This window comes from Pempheris klunzingeri, chromosome 20, assembly GCF_042242105.1.
Source record: "Pempheris klunzingeri isolate RE-2024b chromosome 20, fPemKlu1.hap1, whole genome shotgun sequence".
Lineage (NCBI taxonomy): Eukaryota > Metazoa > Chordata > Actinopteri > Acropomatiformes > Pempheridae > Pempheris > Pempheris klunzingeri.
This window is the reverse complement of record NC_092031.1, coordinates 3,677,993-3,701,908: the sequence shown is the minus strand read 5'-3', so window position 1 is coordinate 3,701,908 and position 23,916 is coordinate 3,677,993. Positions and strand designations below refer to the sequence as shown.

Sequence of the window (23,916 nt, the reverse complement as noted above, 5' to 3'; positions counted from 1 at the left end):
ACTGACACCTAATTTATTGCCATTTACGTATTTATTTAGGCACATTTATTGTAAATGAAAGAGGAGAGACTTTGAAAAGGGGATGACATGGAGAGGGGGTTTGCTGGTATGGCAGGTGCGCTTATCTTTGGTGGGAATGAAGATTGATCTGGATTATGCAAATGAATGTTGCAGGAATTTATTGATGAATATCTAATCCAAAAGCCCTTAAATCAAAACCGATGTTTAATCTGACCATCACCAAAGTGACACCATCAAGAACACCTTGACCTTAGACTTTAGAAAATGCCCTGAAAACATCGCTTTGCCCTGCAACACTGGCCTGCGTGAGGAGCTAACCCAACCTGCAGTCCCACATATCAGAGAGACAAAGCACACACATTTTTCCAGGGGAATAAATTATTCAAATGACACTTGTTCGGCATCACCACAGAAAAGCACAGCTCACCTTGAGGATAATCCATCAGCATCACCTCTGAGTAAATCAAACGTGAGGCGGCATCACATTTACAGAGGAGCTGTAGGATATGAGGCCATTTCCACAGGAATAATCACATTTTCAATCACAGAAACCACTCGACTAAAACGCCATGCTGGAGTGTGCTGCGGCAACGACGTGACAGCCGAAACAGAAAGCATGCAAAACAGTTGAGTTATTTTTTGGTTTCACAAGAAACTGCATCTCCAAAACAACTGCGATCACTGGAGGAGCTACAGTATTTCCATCCAGAAATGTATGAGAACGTTTTTTTTTTTTTTTACAAGTGTTCACATCTCATCTCAACACAGAAACTGTGCACGCTCTGTTTCAGTGTCGTGAAAATCTACCTAAAAAAAGCATAACAGACAGGTCAGGCTTCTGTTGTTTCCGGAGAATGGAAAGCTGTGTTAGTGTGTATCAGAGAACATGAGCAGCTCTGACGGTCACAGCCTGTGGCCTCCTCTGCTGTGTGGCTGCCATGTGGGGTTAGAGCAGTGAGAGAAACTTCATCTGGAGTGTTTGCACCGGCACAATAGGGGGACGCTCACTTTGGATGGGCTTCTGCTCTGGCAGGACAAAGCAGGGCATCGGAGTAAAGGGCCTCAAAAAGAGACCACCAATTTTTTTTCCTCTCCGTCCACTCTCCCCGACTCACTTGAAATGTGCCATTTTTTCCACTTCTGCATCATCGAGTAGTTGTTTGAGAAAATACTTTCAAAAGCTTATAAAATATGAAAAAAGACTCAAGTGATAGTTAAAGGTTTCTGTCAAATTCTTTTCTGTATCTCGTTGCGTACTTTGTAGATAAAAAAAACGAAGCAGTGATTAAAAACTTCAAAATGAGAGGCATTCGATGGCTGCATGTGTGTGTGTGTGTGTGTGTGTGTGCGCGAGTGTGTGTGTGACTGGCAGCGTTTTCTTTGTACAGAAGAATGTGTGACATGTTTTCTTATGGACATGGAGCATAAACCAACCACACTGGTAACTGGACTTGGTTTTCTCTCGTGGGGTGAGGGAGGGGTGTCAATGCCATTCAATACAAGTTTTTTTTTTTTTCTTTTTTGAAAAAGACTAAAAAGCTGTTGCTGTAATTCAAACTTTTTTTTTTTCCAGTTAGTTTCTGCTTATTTTAATTTATTTTTGTACTGTGATGGAAAAATAAAATGCACTGATCGTTCAAGACGGCCACTTGTCTTTTTGTGCCCCCGGCTGTGGACTCATTCAGTCTAAACCTGCACTTTGCAAACACAAGATGTGACATAAAACAACTATTTAAAAAACAGCGAGGCTACACTGAGGAACATCAGCCACGACACACACCTGGGAACTGAGTTTAGGGGCTTTGCTCAAAGGCACGTCAGCGGTAATAACGAGGGACTGGCAATGTGTGAAGGAATCTGGGGATCCAGTCTGTGGTTCTGCCTTGGATCACAATAATAAATAATCTGAACAAAACAGCTGTAATTCTACGTGTCTGCTATTAATCGTAAGGTTGGAGGTTCAGTCTCCACCTCCACATGTCACAGTGTCCTTGGGCAACGACATTGAACCCCAAATTACTCCCATTATTTGTGGAAAAAAGTCGGATTGCAATTTCCTGTTGTCTCCAGATGTCCAGATGTGACTGGAGGTGTTAATGTGTGTAGCCAGCTGCTCTGGTGCCCAGTTAGGGGCTGAGACCTGTCAAATCAAGTCAAGCTAATTTTAATTAAAGAGCCCAAAGCCATACACCAGTGCACAGTACAAAACACGACACCCTCTACCCTTAGATCCTCAATTTGCATTTGGAAAAACTCCAGAGACGTCCAGGAAAACACAGGAGCAGTGACAGAGGGAGGACAGAGTAGGACTACCTGTTGGTCTCTGACGCTATATAATGTTTTCAATCGAGGGACTTTTATCTGGCAACTGTGGATGTTTATCAGAATCAGTCACTCGCAGCATGTGGTGTTCCTCTTACAAACGTCTCAGGTCGGAGGGAGGCCTGTCCTGTGCAGGTGGCCTTCTAGTATAGATGGTAGTTTATTGGTTGGTTGGACACTGACAGCAATCTACAATCATATGTGTCCTCGTAAACACAAACATGGATTATAAACCCTCTGACAGCTGCAGAAGTATGTCCCCTGTTATACCCCTGCTTGGGAATCAATGCTGTATCAAATATACTGAGAGCCTCCTACATGGAGATTAGTTTGGGTCAGTTCACTCATCGTGCATCACTCTCTGTCCATTAATTCCTATTTATTTAACCACCAGGTCAGTCAGTCCTGTCTTACTAAGTCACTGCCCTTGGGGAGAAAAGCAGCAGATAGTCATCCATCAGCCGGTGGATTATAAACCCCCGCTGAGGTAGCTGGTGATGGCTGACACAGTGGCAGCTGGAAGCGGCGTTGTCATGCCGACTGCAGAGGTTTTAGCCGTCGCGACGTCGTCACCCAGTGAAACAGCTGTTAGAGGATGGATTAACGTTGAGCCCTGCCCAGCTATTACCACATTACGGACCACGGCTGGCCTGGAGAAACATTTGAGTCAACAGAACATCAGTCTTAGCGTGACATCCAAACTAACAGTTTGATCTGGTCACATAAACACACATGAAACAACTAGTACACAAGCTTAGAAAACGACTAAGAGAAGCAGCCATGGAAGCAAATAAATTTATTAAAATGATAAATGAAATATTTTTCATTATGGAACATCATGGAATGCATAATCTGGATTTATACAGAGTACATTTGCACAAAAATAGTATTAAAAGGTTTAAGTTCCCTTTAGACTTGACAGAATATTTATGGTATATAATCCCAAATATGCAAAACATAAACTTAATATAAAATTAGGCACATGTCGAATGAATGGTGTATTCATACAGATTTTGTTCAAAGCCACAGAGCATGGAATAAATTATGGAAAAGAAAATGGAATTTGTTACCCTTTGGCTAACATGGACGGGCTTGATAATAAGAGTCAAATGTACTACAGAGAACAATAAAGGGGAGAACACAATGGCACAAGTCTCCACGTATTAACATTCATATTTGGCATTCTTTTACACCCATTTATAAAAGTACATGTAAGCAGGAAAGGTGTGTCAGTTTCTCCCTGGCGGTAAAGCTGAGAATCAATGGGATTAGTGATGTTTGCTGACTGGGGTTTGCACCAGAAACAAATCATTAGAGGAGAAATCTGGTGACGTTCTACTACAATACTACTTTTTACGTCTTCGCCGGGAACAAATGTGCTGCTACGTGGTGCCACAGACGGGACAGACAAGTCAGAAACTACTGAGAGAGTGACGAACACATTGGTGGTTTTGGTCTTTTCATGGCTGGTGTAGAGAGTAATTAAGATATAGAATGAAACCATCCTTATTTAACAGTATTTATATTTCACGTTAATATACTCAACTGTCTTGTTTTTCTTTTCTCTGCTGCATGACACCCTTTATTGTTTGACATGCCTTGCTGCTGGTGTAGTTTCCCTTTTATTTCCACACCTCCTGAGCACAGGATGGCGGAAGGAGAAGAAAAAAAAATAATAGGAAAGCCTTCACTGGCCCGCAGGATGGTACAGTCAGAGGAGAGGAGTGATCTGACAGAGGAAGGTAAGCGGAAAAAAGTAAGGAGGGATGAAGGGAGGGGTGGAGAGAGGGAAAGAAAAGCGGAGGGAGTGGAGAGGCCAAGCGAGGTTTTGTTCGGCAATCCCCCTTTCGCCTTAAGAAAGTGAAGAGAGGAGCGCTGAAGTGAGAAGTGACATGGAGCCCATCCTAATGATGAGTGGTGAATAGCAGAGCAGAGAGGAGGAGAGGCCCTGTGGGAGATTACTGTGCTGAAGGATACAGAGAGCTGCAGAGTTACAGTCCACACACACACACACACACACACACACACACACACACACACACACACACACACACACAGGCAGCCTGAGCTCCTTTGAAAACCGCCTATTAACGCCGCCCATGTCACTTCCTTAATCCACGCTATGAGCGCACCAATTTCCCCAAACAACTCTTTCCTGCATCAAAGAGCCTTATCAAGCAACAGGACAAGGTCAGCCACCACAAAGCAGCGAGGCAGGAGGAGGTCTGCCTCTTCAGAAGACAGGGGCCCTTACAAACTAATTAAGATAAACGACTTGTGTTCAGACAACACTCAGGTACAATTAGAAGCCGCTGCTACGGCGGCTAAAATGACTTAACCTTGGGCTGTCGCTCCTCAGCCCCCAGTCTGTAGGCTTTACCTACCAAGACAAGTCTCAGCAACAAACATCTTTACATGACAGAAGAACGGGACATTGACGCCTTATGTCCTCAATCTGTGGATGGGTATTAATATTAATATTAAAGCCAGACATCTCCACCTCACGGGCTTCTGCTCTGTGCAGCGTTTGGAGAGAGAACATACTGTACTGTGCTAACACTTTCCAAAGAAAGAAAACAGAGTGAACATTTTCGACACAGCCGGCAGATTGTGAGAACAGTACACACCAAACTCTAAGTGTTCAAGATGATGATTTGATTTGGCTTGAGAACAATGAAGGGAGTTTAGCATGAAAATCAAGTCTCCAGACAGTCCACCGCCATTGTCATCATTAGACAGGGAGGTAAACTAGGACAGCAGTCTGACTGCAGACTTCACGCCGGTCTGTCTTCACTCCTTCACTGTGGCCAGCAGCCAGTTTCTCAGTCTCAGAGCCAAGAAGAGGAGCTAAAAGAGCTAATCCACACACACATACAGTAAACACACTGCCCACAGCCGGACTCACAGCCTCTCCTTCTCTCTGTTGAAGGGGATATTTGTCTCTTCCAAGGGACTAAGGACCACTACATGTCATCAGGCTATTCACTCAACACAAAGACAGTAAATGAGATTCATGGGATTCTACAATACTGGCCAGCAACACTGCGGCTAAACAAGAGAATTACATCTTACAGTTCAGGAGAAACATGAACTCTTGGAAAAAAAAGTAGTGCTTTGGTTATCATCATCTTCATGTTTGCCTTTTGTTAGTTATCGCATCCCTTTTCATACTAAGTGCAGTTTAAATATTTCTGTGGACATAATTGTGGTTTTATGCTTTTCACGTAAAGTATACTCTAACCTTTAATACAGTATATACGCAGGACTAGAGCATTATACAAGTACAGACTTTGCAGTAGAGAATATAAGAAGCAGGATTTAAATTAATAGATATTAATGTGTTGCATGTAGCAGGTTACAATGTTCAGGATATGCTCAACACATCCTACTCAACACCCTGTGACTAACAAACTATGAATTCCATTTGAAATGAGTGCTCAGACACTGACTGAACCACTGAATCACATGTTCACACTTGTGATTGTAAACATTTTAGGAAGTCAAAGTGGACGCTGCGTTTCCTGTCATTTACCCAGTAGGTAGGCAAGTCTTCAATTAAGGGCATTAACATTATTATTCCTTAGAATATAAACCACAAACAGAGTCTTCCTCTGTTTCAGGGCAGATAATCAAAGCTGAGCGAGTATCTGAAAAAAGAAGTCATACATAAATCTAATCTTACTTCATCTTTCAGGGTTCCACTTTTGATCCTGCTCCTGCTCAGGGAGCTGTGGGGGTTATAAATTCTGGCAAAGCCTTTGGATTCTTCCTTTTTTTTTTTTTTTTCAATTATGCAACATCAGTGATTCTGAGAGCAGTTGTCGCATAATCTCCCCTCACCTTGACTCCCACAATATTCCATCTATAATATAAACTAAATATTGCACAAAGCAAATCATTTGAAATTTGGATTTTAAAAAGAAACAACACTTTGGTGGATTATCCTGTAGTGCATTTTTAGAACCTGTGTAGCTGATAATATTTTTGCATGTAGGCGTATTGTGCACTTCCTGTTTATAGCAACATTGCATAGAAATCTACAAAACAGGTCAAATTTGGCATGGCTTTGTATGTTGGGGATTCAATTACCCCCAATCCTCCTACAGAGCTGCTATCTGAATCAACACGTTATTAGCAGTGAATCAGAAGTGAATCATCATCATCATCATCATCATCATCATCATCATCATCCCAGCCTGGTTTGAAATCAGCTGTCACTGTTTTTGCGTTTGGCCCAGTTTAGTTGCCAGGAACAGCCAGGATGTAACCAGATCGGCTTTTGGTGAAGTCCGGCTGTGATTGGTTGATCTTGGGCTCGACGGTGACCGTGCACTTCCTCCCACTCATGCTGCACTGGATGGGGCTCGTGGTGTTGACCTGCAGCTTCCTCTTTTCGCTGCAGAGAGACGAGACGAGACGAGACGGAGAGAAGAAGCAGGGGTCAGGTTGCACGTTTTTGCAAATATCAGGAAATCAACATTTGGAGATATAATCAAATTTCACTCATATACTCCGACTATCGCAACCCTAATATATAAGGAGCTTGCTTCAGCGGCTTCACATTACATGCAGTCATAGTTTAATGCACAGGAATAAAATATGCAGATCCATTAGTGACCTGTGTGTGTGTGTGTGTGTGTGTGTGTGGAGAGCAAAAGTAAGAGGGCCATAAATCACAGCTGCTCTCACAAATAGCATCATAATCTCACAAATACTCTGCATTCAGTCCAACACTCACACACAAACAACTACTGTATGCACTTTAGTATCCCTGCTACTTTATATGCATTGTACTTTTGTACAAATTCACTCATTCTCACTCACGCATACTATTAAACTCTCACACACACACACATTTAAAACCTCTGCAGTCCTATTGTCAGGTTGAATACTACAGTGAGATGATCACATTCACGAGAACGACCACACTGTAAAGAGGAGAGAGTGATTTATATACTAAGAGAGCAATGACAGTGTGTGTGAGAGACAATAGTTGTGTGTGTGTGTGTTGGGAAATTGTCAGAGATTTAATTGAGATCTACGATGATTGTTTTTGCAGAAACACCCAGCAGCTCATTAATGTTCACAATCTTCAGGTAAGTCCTGAAAATTTTAATTTACTACAAGCAATGTGAAATGTTGATTATTATTATTGTATCTCTCATAACGTTGTCGGTCCAGGTGTTATTTTGCTTAAAGCGTCACGAAAGGTCTAATCAGGCTGACAGAAGTGAACACACTGGTGTAGGTGAACCACGATTGTGTAAACATTGGCTGAATGTTCACCCGACACACTGAAATACAGCTGAATCCTCATTTTCAGACGCCTCATTTCCTCCAAATATTAGAGATTCTGCTATAGAACTTATTAAGTTGATACGCTTATATTACTGAATGGTTTAAATCATATTGGCCCGATGTGATCACTCCATGTTTCATAAAGCCATGATGATCTTATCTTACATATACTATTACTAGAGACAGTAATGAGAGAGTATAGGTGTATGTTTTATGAGAATGTATGGAGGAGAGTATGATGTTGTGTGTTATGGATTATGATTGCTCCAGTCAGAGGGTACAGGCGAGTGTGTAGGAGAGAATAATAGTGTGCATGTGTGCATGTTTCAGCACAAAGACTTAGAAAATTAAGATGAATAACGGAGAAGAAATCAAGCAGCAGTGATGTTGAAGTAATGATCCATATGGCGTTGTTGGGCGGGAGCACGGCAGCGGATTGGCTTTTAGTGCCTGTCACATCTAGTTAGAGCCTTTCTGGGTGAACGGGCGCTTTGCCTCGGTTGCTCTTAAACAGGATCGATGGCGGGAATCAAACAGTGAGAAGAAAAAGGCAGAAATGATTCGGCTGCTGTTTGGAGAGAGAGAGAGAGAGAGAGAGAGAGAGAGAGAGAGAGAGAGAGAGAGAGAGAGAGAGAGAGAGAGAGAGAGAGAGGGAGGGAGGGAAATGTGATGAGATGTAAAAGTGAGTGGGAATGCAAAGATGACTGTCATAATTGTTCTGTGTTTGAAAGTTAGTGAGAGGGAGATGTACCGTACATGTGAAGGGCCTCAGAGATCACAGGCTGTGACAGGAAGCTAAAATAAACACACAAGCATCTCTTCCTGTTAACGTGAAGTACCTGTTGTGACACACTTTCTCACTGGCACGGTTACTCATGGCTACCTGTGTCACCCGTAAACAAATCCATTAACCACCGCAATTACTGATGGATTCACGCACAGCCGCCAATTTCTGTCCCTCAAATAGGGACGGAGATAAATCTAGGAGCCGAGTCGTGAACCTGATAACACTCACTTGTTGCGCAACAACAATAAGTCATAAACAACAAGCTCCTGCTGCCCACGCCGCACTCCTCTGCAGAGTGTGCGCCTCTCTGTATCTCGGCTTATGCAGAGCGTACAGGCTCAGGGTAGCGCTGATGCTGGTTTCCATGGCAACCCCCATGAACTGAACTCCCCCATCTGTCATGGCCGCCAGCCAGCCAATGGTACTGTGTATGTGTTTGTGTTGTGATGTGTCTCTTTCTCTGTCCGTCTCTTATCCTGTTACTTCTCCATCTCGCTGAAACGCCAGCGGGGAGGCAGCGCTGTGCTCCTAGTGAAGGGCAAACAGGGCCGGGCTCACATTCACAGAAATATACCCCCACACACACACACACACACAATATAATAGACCGTTGCAAGGCTTCTGTTGGCTACATCAAACAGGTATTTGAGACCTGATTTTCTGATCTGTCGGTGACAAAGCTTGCCTCTGAATAAATACTTTGGCATTCCAATAAAAACCAATCGGACACTTCATCTGTGAAGAGAAAAATCTGATCAGTTAAGTCTTAAGGTCACTGGCTGGCCTTTCCCATCAGGAGCTGGCCTGAGCCAGTCAGAGCCCTGAGGGCAGACTTGGTCCTTCACTCCGACTGGAAAAAAATCAATGCTTTCCTTTTCCCCACCCCCCGTTCCCTTTGTGTGTCTTTGCCCTTCATGCCATGTGAGTCCCGGCTCACTTGCTCCCAAAAGTACCTCCTGGATGGATGGAAGGAGAAGGCACATGAAAGGAATATGGTGGGGAGAGATGTGAATTTAAGAGTGGAGATTTCTAACGATGAATATGCAGAAAGCACAGAGTAAAAAAATAAAAAAGAAGGGGTGCTAAAAGGTATCAGAGTGAAGGAAAGTGCCGTGGAATGAGAACGGGGGAAGAAAAGTGGGAGAGGACGATCCAGGCTATTTTCAGGTTGAGCAGCCAGGATTACCTCCAGTCTGTGAAGCCGTCCAGTCCCACTTCTGAGTCATCCCTCTAATAGTGTACCTGGCTCTCCCCCAAGCTCTCTGCTGCTGAAAAATATATGAGCGCTGCAGGTGGGGAGGAGAGGAGGGACGCAGGACTTGGAGGAGGTGATCAAAGGTGGATCTTTTCCCCCACTTCCAGCTATGATGACAGAGTCATTTTAGGAAATGAAAAAAAAAAAAAATAAATCCCAGCACATCAGCTACTGAAGGAGCAGAAACACTGACGGTGACGAATCTCATTTCCAAATGAAAACTGGCAAATCAAACCAACTCATTCCTGCAAAATTAGTTAAATCAGTTACTCGTTACCAAGGCGCCGATCTAAAACAAAAACTATTTATTTTATGTGTTTTTCCTATTTTCTGTTTCAAATAAGCATCAAGGTGTCTGAACCACCTGATCTCCTCCACTCTGACCAAGTGAGAGCACTTTCTTTTAAAAAACTAAACAACAACAAAAAAAAAACCTACAGTCTGGTCACATCAATATTTCAGTTTGAGAGACCACACTGAGATCAAGAGAGACAATGCAAGGAGTGAGAAGAAAGTATATGCGCTCTCCTGACAGTGTGTGTGTGTTTGTGTTCGTGTCAGTGTGTGTGTGTGTGTGTGTCAGTGTGTGTGTGAAGGTCAGGCACCACGGGGCAGGACTGAGGGAGCGCACACTGCAGGCTGGAGCCATGCTGTCTTTATGATTGATGGATAGCCAGACATTTTCTCCAGACTCCTCGTGCACATTACAGCAACATTTCTACGTTTCTTCAGCCACAGCAGGATCAGACACACTCAAAGACAAACAAACAAACAAACAATCAAACAATGGATATGCGGACTATTAACAGTATGGGGGCAGTATATTTAACAGTCTGTACGAGAGTGGGAGCATTATTGCAGTTAAACATTTCGGGTCATTCAGTTCTTGAAGTAGCACGACATTATATGGTAAAAGATCTTTTGCACTGATTTTTAACAAATGTTATGTCCAGGTATTTTTTTTTTAAATATTTCCTGTATATTTCTGCCATTATTCCACAGTAACAGCAGAGACTGACAGGAAACATGAGAGTGAGCGGGATCAGACTCACACAAAACTCAACTGATGATCGTGAATTTAGCCGAAATTTGGATTATTTTAACGTGACGGCGGCGCTTTATGAAAAGTCAGAGTATCACCAACGTTGGCACGGTGAAAACGACTGAGGTATGTTTAGATATTTGGGTGGACAGAGTCAGGTTTGGGTATAAGGTTAGACTGGTTTCATATCTATGGGTGTGGTGTGGGTTTCTGTCAGAGGACAGTTAGACACTGAGGTTTTGGTGCCTTCACTGACCATGTGGTAACACATTCATCCACCTAATATTAGATTAATACATAGTAAGTCCACATTTCTGTATCCCGTCACTCTTTTTCTACATGTCACTCTTCCTTCGCAGCCACCCACTTAAATACATGAATTTGCATTTAACACCAGCGCTGACACAGCATCTCTCATCCTCTCACTGTCACACTCTTTCTGCCTCACATGGATGCATCGCAGGTCTCACGTGCTGCCGTGTGCTGTGTGTGAGCGTGGATCAGCCCAAACACACGGGGCACACACCTGCATCAGACTGTAACTAAACCTGAAGAGGCTTTAATGGGAGGAACGGCTATCGTCATGGACCATCATCACAAAGAGAGAATTTGATATGAGGCAGCTTCACCAGTCTGGGTGGATGAAACCGTAACAGCTTTATCTGCCCCAGTTTGGAGGGGCTGGGGTTTGGACTGGTTCAAAGTGTGAAAACTGCCTAAGAGGCTTTCTGAGTGCGCTTCTTTAATTAGCATCACTGAGCCCAAGATATGGAGTTCTGTTAGTACTGCGACTGCAGATAGGGTGTATGAATAATAGAGAAAATGCAGAGGGAGAGGCAGAACTCAAGCAGTTTTGATGGCATGGTGGGTTCTGAGATAGAGTAATTGCGGTAAGATACAGATGCTTTAGCTCAGCATTAAAAGAAGTCTGGAGGGATATCTCAGCGGTGCAGACATATCAGTAAAAGTCATGGTTAACACGTCAGAACCAATTTCACCTGTGGAGAATTTCTGCATCAGGGTCGTGTCGCCCTCTTCTCCCCTGACACAACTTGTTCTTCAAACTTTTTGTCTTTCTTATGAATAATATACTACCAATTCATGTTTCCACATTCTTATTCCTTGTTTCAGAGCTGGACACGACAACTGACTACGACTCTACAGCGAATAAAATGTTTAGAGGCAAGAAAAAAACCCCAAAAGACCAGATGAAATGCTTCTGCAAAAACCATCTTGGGTTTCAGCAGGTTTTGTGCATCAAAACATACCACAAGGCAGCCTGTGCTTGCAGTATTCACTAAGCTGTGAAAAGTACAGCAAATATGGGTTTGGGTATCTCCTGTTATGCCTCACTGTAATTGTGTGTTCCCTTTCTTGGCTGTTATCTTTTCTTCTAGCTACAGAAAAAAAAGAGCTGTACCCAAAGTGGGAGAGATTACCAAGTAGGTCATTTAAAAAAACGAGGTGAAAATGCACTAACAGCTGCAGTGGTATTGACTATCGTGTGTGTATAGAAGGATGGAGGGGGAGAGAGAGAGAGACAGAAAGAAAGACAGATCAATCTTTAGTGTACATGGAGAAGTGGAGGTCAGAGGTGGCGCTGCCAAAGCGAGGCGTACATCAAACACGGCCATACAGCGGCTCCAGGCCGCTGCAGACAAAGACAAAGGTCAGCAGCTGTGGGGAGAGTGAAACTGTAAACCTACATGTTCATCACACTCTCAAACACCAGCGACGACGTCCCACAAGACACAGTCGACTTCCCAATATTATGAGTCTCCAAAACTCCCATGATGCTCCATTTAAAAATGGATCATACATGAACGCAGGATAAAACGCCCTTTTCTCGTTAATATGCTCAGCCAGCATTTCTGCTTCTTTATGCACGGTAAGCGATATCTGGGGTGCTGCAGTGTGGGGAAGAGAGGCGCTGAATATCAAGGGCCCCCGAGGGCCCCCGAGGTGTCTTGAATAAAATGCTTTTTGTGATTCTCAAATCTAAAATTATAAATATTTCATAGAGTTTTTCCCAGTTTTCTGGTTTTGGTTGAAATCTCTCAAACAAAAAACAAATATACTTTAGCTTTAAAAAGAAGTGATTTAACAGCTGCTGTGTTGTCTGAGGAAAGCTGTAAGAAGCAGCAGCTCAGTTTGTCTCAGCTGTTTATCGGCTCTAAACCCTCTATACAGAGACACAGAATGAGGGAGGCTCTGAACAGAGAACTGCCGGTGTGAGAAATTGGCCATGGCAGCTAAACAGCTGTATCAGACCTGTGATTCTAATCAGGAGTCATCATCCTGTAAATGAATGCGTGGAAGTCTTTGGGTTAGACAAGGATATGTTGGCTGGATTTAAAAAGGGCCATTCCCAGAATATTGTATTTTACCCATAATAATAAAGCTCAATCTTTTGCATCTTCACTACTTCTAGACTACTCCTACTACACTGAAGATCTTTTTTTGTTATATATATTAATATTATATTTTCCTACAGACAAGAACATACCTTCTGACAACATAAACATATATATACACACACATATACGTACATACATATATAAATGAATGCTTACATAACCGCATACATACATACACAACACTGTCTGTTAACCTGCATGTCCTTAAACTGTGGGACGAAGTGGGAGAACCAGAGAGAACCCATGCAAGCACCAGTGCTGACCACCACACCACACCACACCACCCTGCTGTCTGTTCCTGGGGGTTTGACTATGACAGTCCTCCTGTGGCCACAGCCCATAATTCCTTGCAACGCCCCCGAGGAGAACAGAAGATGGAGTAGACGGCAACATGTGTGCTGACCACTGGTAGGTTGTCCACATAGCATCTGGATGTTCTCTATTCCCACAGGACCGTGGGTGAATGCTAGCTATCAATAACAGCTACTTGTGCAAGCTGCTCTGGGTCCAGTATTCACAGACGCCCCGGTTAAACAAAAAGGACACACCTCTCACCTCTACATGGCTCTGTTTAAGAGAGCAGTGGGAGATGAAACAGAACCGGAAATATACAAAGCAAAGGCCTCCGTCTCTGGGGGATACGGTAGTGGCTCCACAGATGGTGGAGGCTACCTCACACTGCACAGCCATAATAACCACACAGCAGGAGGCTTAAACAAGCTTGTGTGTATGTGCAGGAGGTCAACGGTGCGCTCGATCTTGTCACTGTCATTGTTCTTCTCTCTATACCGTGAAACCAGTGAGCTAAACTCACAGATCAGCTGCATCTTTGGCCTTTCAGAAGGACTCTCCACCATCGCAAGGCTGAATGGAGTTAGCTTAAAAACACATTAGCTAAATCAATAAGCTGGAACACACTGAGTCAAAACAGAAAAGAAAAAAAAAAGACAGGCAGCCTCAATTAGATGCTCATTACTGGAGGGACGTCGGCCTCTTTTCAAGTGGTTACACCTCCAATTCTGTTCATTAAAGGCAATCAGTACATCAATCAAAGGCTCATCTGTTTCCATCTTGTGACATGTCACGGTTTTCCATTGGTGGTTTGAGTGTCCAGAATGAATCACCGTCAGGGGCGTGTGTCCTCTGGGTGATGCCATTCATCACTCACGGCTCCACCTGCAGGGTGCTGGGACCGTGTAGAGCTTTGCCTCCTTGGACTGAGAAAAGTTCTATGAACACGGACACATGATAAATGAAATGGTAGATCAGGCTCTCGTCTTTTGGGTCATGGAGGCCAATATAGTTTCCCAGGGAGGGCGTCCTCTCCTTGTTTCTCAGTTTGAAAAGAGAGTTGTTTTACCCAGTGAATTAGAGCTACTTTAGTTATTATTTTAGTTATATTTAAGACAAAAAAAAACATTGCATTTAGAGACTGAAATGAATGACTGTATTTAGGCTGTTGAAAACTTAAACTGCTCCTTTAAAGTTGAACTGAGATGGTTTTTTTAACTCCTTTGTGCTTCATCTGATGTAGATGTTTCACCGTTTGTTAGATCAAAGTCACAGTTTCCTTTGTGCGAGCATCCCCAGGCCAGGACAGCTGATTTGCTTGGAGCTGGACATTACATAAGGTAGGATAAAGACCAGAAGTTAATGGATGAAATGGAAGGATACGGGGCGAGGTGGAGCAGAGGAGGTGTGATGAATGAGTGACGTGACAGAGATTAAAGTATGGCAGTAAAGGAAGGATGAGATGAAGGGATGAGGGAGCAAAGATGGAAGGGTGGGAAACAAAAAGGGAGTGTGATGAAAAGATCCTTGGTGGAAAGATTAATGGCGAGTGGGAGATGACGAATGGAGGCAGGGACAGAAGACACAACTGTGGGGGGATAAAAGACCACATCAAGGGACGGAAGAAAGGAAAGGAGGAGGTGAAGGAGGCCGAGGAGGGAGGAGGGAGGAGGGAGTGTGCTGAGGCTAATCATAATTGGCCTGATGGTGGGAGATGGTATGGTGCTGTTGCTGGGTGGAACATGTGTGTTTGGGGGTGGGGGTGGAAGATTATAGGGTGAATGTAGAGGTCATCACCCTATAAAACATCAAGGCTCCTACTGTATCATCTTAACTGTGGAGCACTTCAGTGATGCTTTTATCCAAAGTGACAGTAAGATGGCAGAGCAGAGTGAGCGCCTACATTATAACGTGTACATTCAGTGTGAGTGGAGCTCCGATGGGAATGCAGAGGCAGCTGCTCTGCTGGTGAATGGACAAATAGCTCACACACACACACACACACACGCATATATTATACATATATGCATATATAGATCCCTTCCCATTCTGACTACTATATCTAAATATACGGCACATAATCTATACAGAGGTTGAATTGGAATAAAAAAAAGTACCGGAAACCAGCAGCTTGCACAAAATGCACATGCAATCAATCATGATAATTACTAATCTGAGGGCAGGAATGACTCATTTGTAATAGGATTTGGTTGATAAATGTCCATCACAGGTTCCTAATGGCCTAACACCCAAAGACATTCAGCTTAGTGCCACATATGACAAAGAAAAACCAGAAAATCCTCAGAGTATTTTTTGCTTGAAAAGTGACTTAAACAAATGGCATTTTAATAATTTATGATTTATTTATAAATTAGATGAAAACCTACCAAAAACAATATAAGTAAAAAAAACAGCGAGGGCCTAATTTCTGTCATGAAAGCATGGGGCATATTTGCGCCGAGGCTTTCATTCAATTTGCACTCGCAATCTGTTTGTAATTAGCGTCTGATTTACTGAGACAGAAACTAATTATGCAATCAAGGACTGGGACTGAGTTTAAATACATTTTGCATTTGAGGGGGAGCCTAAAAGGCAGAGTTCAGAGTTGGGATTTGTCGATTTGAGATCAACAAGCTCAGAAAAAGAATCACGATGATCCAGAAATAGAAACGCTCGTTAATGAAGCGCATTCCAAATAACAATAACTACGGCGGCAATTAAACTTCAGAGGCAGAGAATTTTCCATGCAAAACTGATCCTCGCCTAGTGGTGTGAACTTTAGCAAATCCAGCGACACATTTATCTCTTCCCATTAGAATGCATTTGAAATGAGGCTTAATAAATCTGTCCCGGGTGCTGAATCTGTCAAAGGGTCACAGCTAATTACAAGTGTGCAGTTTTGTTCACATGTATCGTGAGACTTCGTACGTTATTGGAGGATGTAATGATCTAGAGAAGAGTCAGCTGTGTGGACGACTGTGGTGGAGGATGATACGACTGTCAGTCAGTCAGGCAACATTCACACAAGAGCTGCAACTAATGATCATCATCATCATCGAGTCATGTGTTTACTTTTCTCATTAATAATTAATAGTTTGGTCAATAAAAATGTCAACAGCAACAAATCATGCTTAATTTCTCAGAGCTTCTTGAAGTCGGCAAGTATTTATTGAATTTACGATAACACATCCTCACATAACAACATGTTTGCTCGATAAATGACTTAAAAGATCAACCAATAATCTGAACAGTTGATTAATCTTTTGTAAATCAACTACTTAGGAATTCTCTCAGTGCTGGTTCACTGTGCTTTGGCTTTATATCTGACCCAGACGTCTGTGACTGAAGCTGTGCCCGTTTCAAGACAACACGGTAGAAAGTGGAGTAAGGACTTCTGCAACATACTAAATTAAGTATGTTTGTCCTTGAGTGTGAGAGAAAGAAATGAAGAGAGACAAAAGGTAGTTTGGCAGTGAGCTGGCTGCAGTGGAAAAGTAGGTCAGAACAAGTCGCATTCACACACACACACACACACACACTCACACACACACACTTTTTTCATTCATACACAACCTTTGACACATACAGTGCATTTTTTAAATGTTATTACTCATGTACTCATATACAGTCAGAATGCATAAACACATCCTCAGTCACACACGCCCACACACACACACACACACACACACACACACACACACACACACACTGGCCTGGCCACTCGTCATCCATCACTCCACCCAGCCGGCCTCCTCCCCCTGCACGGTGCAGCACAGTGCCAATGAGACAAGCAGGACTCCCCATTGGCCCACATAACAATGACTCTGAGTGTGTGTGTGTGTGTGTGTGTGTGTGTGTGTGTGTGTGTGTGCTCGAGTCTGTTTTATATGTGAGAGAATTTGTGAACTTGCAATTTGACTTTGCAAATTGGAAGTTATATAACGCCTATGCAGATAGATTATCCTTGAAGACCCTGCGATGCCTAAACAGAAGGCTGCATAAGTTTTGCACAAAAAAAAAACATGACTTCCATCTTTTCCAATGCCAAAACAATACCTGGGTTTTGATAGCAAACTAAAGTTCTTCTTTCTGATACCTCAGTTTGAGAAACAGATGCACGTTTACCTACAAAAACCTTTTCTTCTTTCTTTGTTTCTTTTAACTGGAAGCAGCCAGGTTCTTAAGTGTGAAAAAGCTGCAGGAGAATTGAATAAAATGGTCTAAAATTGGAACATTTTATTTAAATCAGGAACAATCTGAGGGAAAGGAGATTACAGACATTTTGGCTTTTGGCAGTATTCGATGTTGCGAACACATTTCAGTGAGAAAGATGTGTCCAGGACTGATTTGCTGCTGCTATTGTCTGTAGAATAAAGCTTTAACTTCCTCTGACATACATTTCTTCACTCTGCCATCTTTCTTTCTCTCTAATCTTTATATTCCTCTCACATTGTTCCTGTTCTGTAGTATTTGGTTTTGTTAACATGTGTCTCTGCCTCCATTCTTCTGTCTGTGGTCTGGGACGAGATGTGCCGTTATTATCTCCAGCCAGCAGGGTTATTAATGGATCGCATACGTATCAGACAAACATGGATCCAATGGTTGCCATGGGAACTGCATCCGCAGCGCCCCAGAAAGGAGGGAGACAGAGGGAGGAAGGGAGACAGAAAGGGAGGAGGATGAGGAGAAGTGGAATGTGAAGTGAAAAACAAGGGGGGGAGGGGGAGGAGCGGCAGTGGGGCGGGTGATTAATGGAGAAAGAGGAAATAGAGAAGGAGGGATGGAGGGAAAGAGGAGAAGAGAGAAGCCCACCTCTATCAGTCTGAAATATTTGATTCAGCAGAAAGGGTGACCTTGGTGAGGAAGACAAAGGCAGCTTGGCTTTCTTTCCCTCTCTTATTCTCTCGCTCTGTTTTTCTTATCACCTCTCTGCCACCCTTTCTCTCATCCTCCCTCCATCTTACTATTAGAAATGCTGTTAGCGTCATCTGAAGATATAACAGCAAATACGCTTTGACACATTTATTTAACAACAGTTTTTGTTCTTAAACATCCACTCGTCTCTGCAGCTCCAGCTTCTTTTAATCTAAGGACCACAACAGGGAGTTTGCCTGCTTTATCACATTCATCCCATTAATCCTAAACTGTGTTGTATCTGTATGGATCGACATATCTGGAACCTGGAATTGTGAAAAGAATACATCCAACACTTAATACAAGTTTAGTCCAAATAATTTTTAGGTTTTTTGGCCCCTGACCTCGATCTGAAACTTTCACAATGGGTATCTGCTGATACCAAGTCAGGTCCGATACGTATATTCACTTAAATGCTGATTAAATATGTATCAGACACAATAAAATGAAACAAAAACAACTGTAGCCGACTGAATCTGACACATTTTTCATGACATACTTAATACTGAAGGTCCAAGCACTGCTTCAAAACTATATTTTTCTAAGCTTAACTTCTTGATATGATATGAACTAAAGTTAAGTTCAGAGAAGTTCAGACTCACTTTCAGCCCACTCACTGAGTAAAGCTTTTCCCCTCACAAACAGTCTTTGGCTTTGGCTTGCAGAGAGCACTTTAACCAGACAACACGCGTTTACTTTGGCCTGTAATCAAGCTCCTCACTGAATTAACAATAATTAGCTGGAAAAGTCTGCTGCTAGCTGAATGGTTGGTACACTGCTCCTTGCTGATCATAATTAGCAACCTAGCTTAGCAAGTTCATACATTTTGCCATCCAGGGTGCGTCCAAATAATTTGTCATATTCACACAATGTAATTTCCTTTGCATATGTCTAACAAGACGTCATAAGGAGAATGTAATACTGATTAACTACACAGCACACATTTAAAAATGAAAATTTACAGTTTAAGGAGCTAAAATGTAAAAAAAAAAACACTGGTCTGGTCCTTTAAAAGCCATAAAGGAGGGAAATGACGAAGGCTTAAGCAGACAATGTGACTAAAATATCTGTGTTAGTCAAACACGAAGTGAAAGGAAAACAATGAACTGAAAGCAAACTGATGCCAACGAATCTGCAAGCTGCTGCAGAATCATGTGAATCCTGATTGGTTACCTGAACCTCAGGTAACACAGTCTGCTTCTTTTCACCCTCAACATCGTCTTCATTTCTTTCTCATTCTCCACCACTTATTTGTCACTTTATTCATTTTGCATTGTGTGCCGTCTCTCGCCTCCCTCCCAGCTCACTGTTCCTCACACTCTCACTAACGCTTTTTGCGCCCCCCACCCCCCCACCGCCGCCGCCGTCGTCACCGCCACCAAGCAGTACGGCATAACACTCCCCTGAATCCCTTCTGCAGTGTTAGAGGCGAACAGTGGGAGGCTAAATGTTCAGGTCTTCAGGCATGAGGGGGGGGGGGCACAAGCAAGGGCAGAAACAGAATATGACCACATCACTCTGACAGATCAATGAAGGGCTGTGTACTGCACACTGCTGCTGACTCATACTGTGGGGCGGGTGAGGGTGGGCGAGGGGTGAGGACGAAGGAGAGGAAGAAGGAGAGCGAGCGGGAGGGAGAGACAGAGAAGGACAAAGGGTATCGGTGGAGGTTAGAGGAGAGCAAGACGGAGGAAGTATGAATGGATGTGGCCATGCTTGGGGACATGATACTGTACGAGGGAGGTAAACCTATAAACATCTGTCACAGAGACAGATGTGGACAGTTTACAGTGGTGGAGGGAGCGAAGGAGGGAGGGAGGGAGGGAAGGGGACAGAGAAGGATGTCCTCGTGCTCACTGTCGGCCTTAAAGCACCAGAATGCACCATCAGGGGCAACAAATGCTTAATTATGGATTTATTTAAGTATCGCTTAGGATGAACTGTAAGAACTTTGGTGATCCACTGACTTCTAATACAGGCTCAATCTTCCTAAATGTCCAGTTCTTTGGTTTATGACCAAATATCTGCGAAGCTAATAACATTCCCATCAGCCTCAGCTGTGCTTGTACTGTACAGCATGTTAGTATCACCAGGCTGCACGCGTTAGCATGCTGACATTAGCATTTAGCTCAGAGCACCACTGTGCAGAGGTGCCATCATGGCCGCACACTTTAGTTTCCTGTAAAATACTGCGGTGTGGTATAACAGTTTAACTATTTCTGGCCTCTGAAATATATCTCTCTCTGTGATTGTATTTCTCTCAACACAGTCACAGAACCAGAGATGGGACGCTGCAAGTAGACACGGCTTTGTATCGAGCGGCCACAATTAAAAAACCTCTGGATTATTCTATTGATTTTTTCTTTTGTTTAGTCTCTATATAAATGTGTCAGTTATCTGTCCAATACTAGAAGCTGGTTTCATCATGGTTTTTCATCAACAGCTGCAAGTGATTGGACTTGGATTTAAAATGTGCTGATTTGGGCTTTTTGTTAAGTGAAAAAAAAAAAGATGTTTGTAAAAAAATCATGTTCAGATTTCCCAAAGTGAGGCATCGGTGCAACTGATTCATTTTCTGTCCATTGACTCATCAATTAAGCATTTCAGCACTAAAACGTCAATCTACTCGATGCACCAAATTGGACACAGAGGACAGCAGGCTCAGGTTAATAAAGTCCTGTCAATGACACACACACACACACACACACACACACACACACACACACACACACACACACACACACACACACACACACACACACACACACACACTCAATCAATCTACTGCACAGGGTTTTTCATTAGTCACTGTGGACACCGGCAGTAGTGGTAGCAGTCGGTGGAGCAAACACAGAGTTGTTGCTGCAGAAACACTCCACAGTGCCTTTTCTAATTCCAACTGCTTACACAACACAGAAACTCCAATGACAGGAAGACAGAGGAGATTATGTGAACCAGGGATTTGAAAGTGTCGGTCATGAGGCAACTTTGTTATTGGGTTGTTCCTGGAAAAAAAAGAGAGAAGTGGGCCAGAGACAGTGTGGCAGCAAGCTGCAACTGACATCATTAAGGTGATCTAAAGACATACATAACGTCAGAACGCCACACTTCTCCTGCTTACAGCAAACAAGAACATTTCTGCAGAAGTGTGATGCTATGTTTTATTTGATGGAGAGAAATCTTTAAACTGCAGTTTACCACCTGTGAGAATTGAAGACGCGGATGAATAATTCAACACGGAGCTATTTTTACATCCAGATCTCAGAGGGAAAAGTGTGAAGCAGAGCTCTGACTGAGAAATAAACCACTAGAAGTGCTGGATAAGTCAACAAGAAATAAAAATGACAAATAAAATAAAATGCCTTCAACAGACTGAATGTGAAATCACAAGACATTTGAGAACATTGTGTATTTACACTTTTCTTGACTTCTTAAACCTCTTGCTCAAGGGCACAGCAGTTGTAGTTGAGACATTCACTTTCCTATCTTGTCTTCAGAGTTAAACAAGCAACTGCTTTCTGCTATCAAACTACGTTTCATCTGCATTGCAATAAATCTTTTGGAGGAAAACGTGTGATTATATGAAGCATAAACCTGCCAGTGGAAGGCAGCACACTTACTTTTACTGTGGGTACATAACATGTAGAGAATGTCGAGTTTGATTAACAGCAAAAAGGATCAACAGCCACACAGTATGGCACAAACATCAGAAACCAGGGGGACATCTTATTAAAACTATAAACTGGGAATAAAGGCCCGTCTCTAAAATAAGCCTGTTTCAAATAGGCTCAACTTCTCTCACTACAGATTTCAGGTAATCAACAGGAGAAGGTGGAACGTGAAGTAAAGCCTTTGGATCGTCTGAGTGTCTCATTGATTTTGCAGTTTGAGTGTGTGGGTGACAGATGCTGTGTGTCTGCGCCGCTATCCTGGCAGCGGACGGTGGGAGTGCTGCAGTCGCTGCTGCGTGGGGCGCATGTCAACACACACACACACACACACACACACACACAAGACAGAGAGAAAGGGGGGTGGCTCTGTCTCATCTAAATATAGGCTTCAACAGCAGCACAGCCTTAAATATTTCATTGCCTCCTCTCCAGAAATGAAGAAGGGGGGGGAAGTCAGGGGAGCACAAGGGGAAGATTTGCAGAGAGGCAGAGAGACATGAGCAAGTGGAGGGGGCCCGCAAGGGGTTCATGAGAGACTGAGATCAGTACAGAGGGGATACAGTCAAAAATAGGAAGTCACAAAAAAGACATGAAAGAAAGAGAGGGGGAAAGGAAGGATGGAGGAAGAAAGGGAGGAGGCTGAAAGCATGGGAATTTAATCCCCCCCCTCCTTCATATGCAAAATAAGAATGAAGCATTTTTGAATTTCTCCAGACAACTTGTGCGTCATGGCCGATAAGAGGGTTATCTTCTTATGTGCGTTTAAGGAATCTCTGAATCACTTCGGTTTGAGGCGACTTGGTGTGGTATTGATAAGTTTCAGCCTAAAAAAAAACAAAACTGAAATATGCCTGCCGTGACACTATCGCGAAAAGAAACGCACTCCAGTCCTCAGCAAAATAAAAACTCATAATAACATGAAGAAACAGATTAATGCCAAGCAGATTTGGAAACTGTCAAAAACAAATCGCCCCTCATGAAAAGTCAAGCATCCAGACACAGCCGTGACAAGAAGAGGGTTTATTCTCAGCTGCAGTGTCATTCTGCTTTGGCCTCGCTGTCACTTTGAGGAGGATGAAGTGTTGCTTTGTTGCTGCTGTAAGCTGCCCTTCTCCCTGCTCGCTATTGTGCATATTGTGCACTGTGCAGCATGTTGAAGGAGAGATAAAGGTTAAAACCACATCTACAGGGAGCTGCAGTGGTGGGACACTGCACACAAAAGATCATATAGTACGGATACACAAACACCAGCACAAACACCTCTGAGGAATTCCTCCTCTTGCAGACACATACACATGTGCACGTTAATGCAGTCAGAAACACACACACACAACGCACATGCCCTTTGTTCTGTCACTGTTTTACAGTGATGGATGAGTCTGCATGTGAAGCACATGGAGGGCCATTACATGAAGCCCTGTGGAGGCTTTTCTCTGCCCGACACCTTCAGAGAAATGGGCTCCACAATGGAACGAGAACGAGATACCATCACAGAATGGCAATGATTGAGCAAACACACACCTCCCTTACACACAAGCAAAGCTGCACACATACACACCAAGATAAGCAGATTCAGACACATCTGTCTGCATGCACAAATCCTCTCTCTCTCTTTCTCTCTGCACACACAGACAGACATGAATGCACAAATCAATACATGTGCCAGACGACTGGGGAGGAGTCAGTTCAATAATTAGTGCAATGAGCGATGTCAGTGATCCCAAATCATGCTTCACCAAAACAGTAACCACAGCATCAGTACAGTGTTTGAATTATCTGAAAAAACACAAATGACTTCTTCTTTACTTCACGACCTGATTTTCCGGCTTCCACAGCTTGATTATTGAGTTGACTTCAAGATTGATTGTTTCATTTTGGCTTTTACAGTTTTAGTTCTA

At 43.1% G+C, this 23,916-nt stretch overlaps 1 protein-coding gene across 1 annotated transcript in view; it reads right to left on the bottom strand.

The window, feature by feature from the left end:
• Nucleotides 1–6,493: 6,493 nt before the first annotated feature.
• Nucleotides 6,494–23,916, bottom strand: part of myo1d (myosin 1D) — an 80,906-nt gene continuing 63,483 nt past the window's right edge. The window contains exon 22 of the mRNA XM_070851909.1: nt 6,494–6,739. Within this exon, the coding sequence (XP_070708010.1) occupies nt 6,583–6,739 (157 nt within the window). The 3' untranslated portion in view covers nt 6,494–6,582. The remainder of the gene's footprint in view (nt 6,740–23,916) is intronic.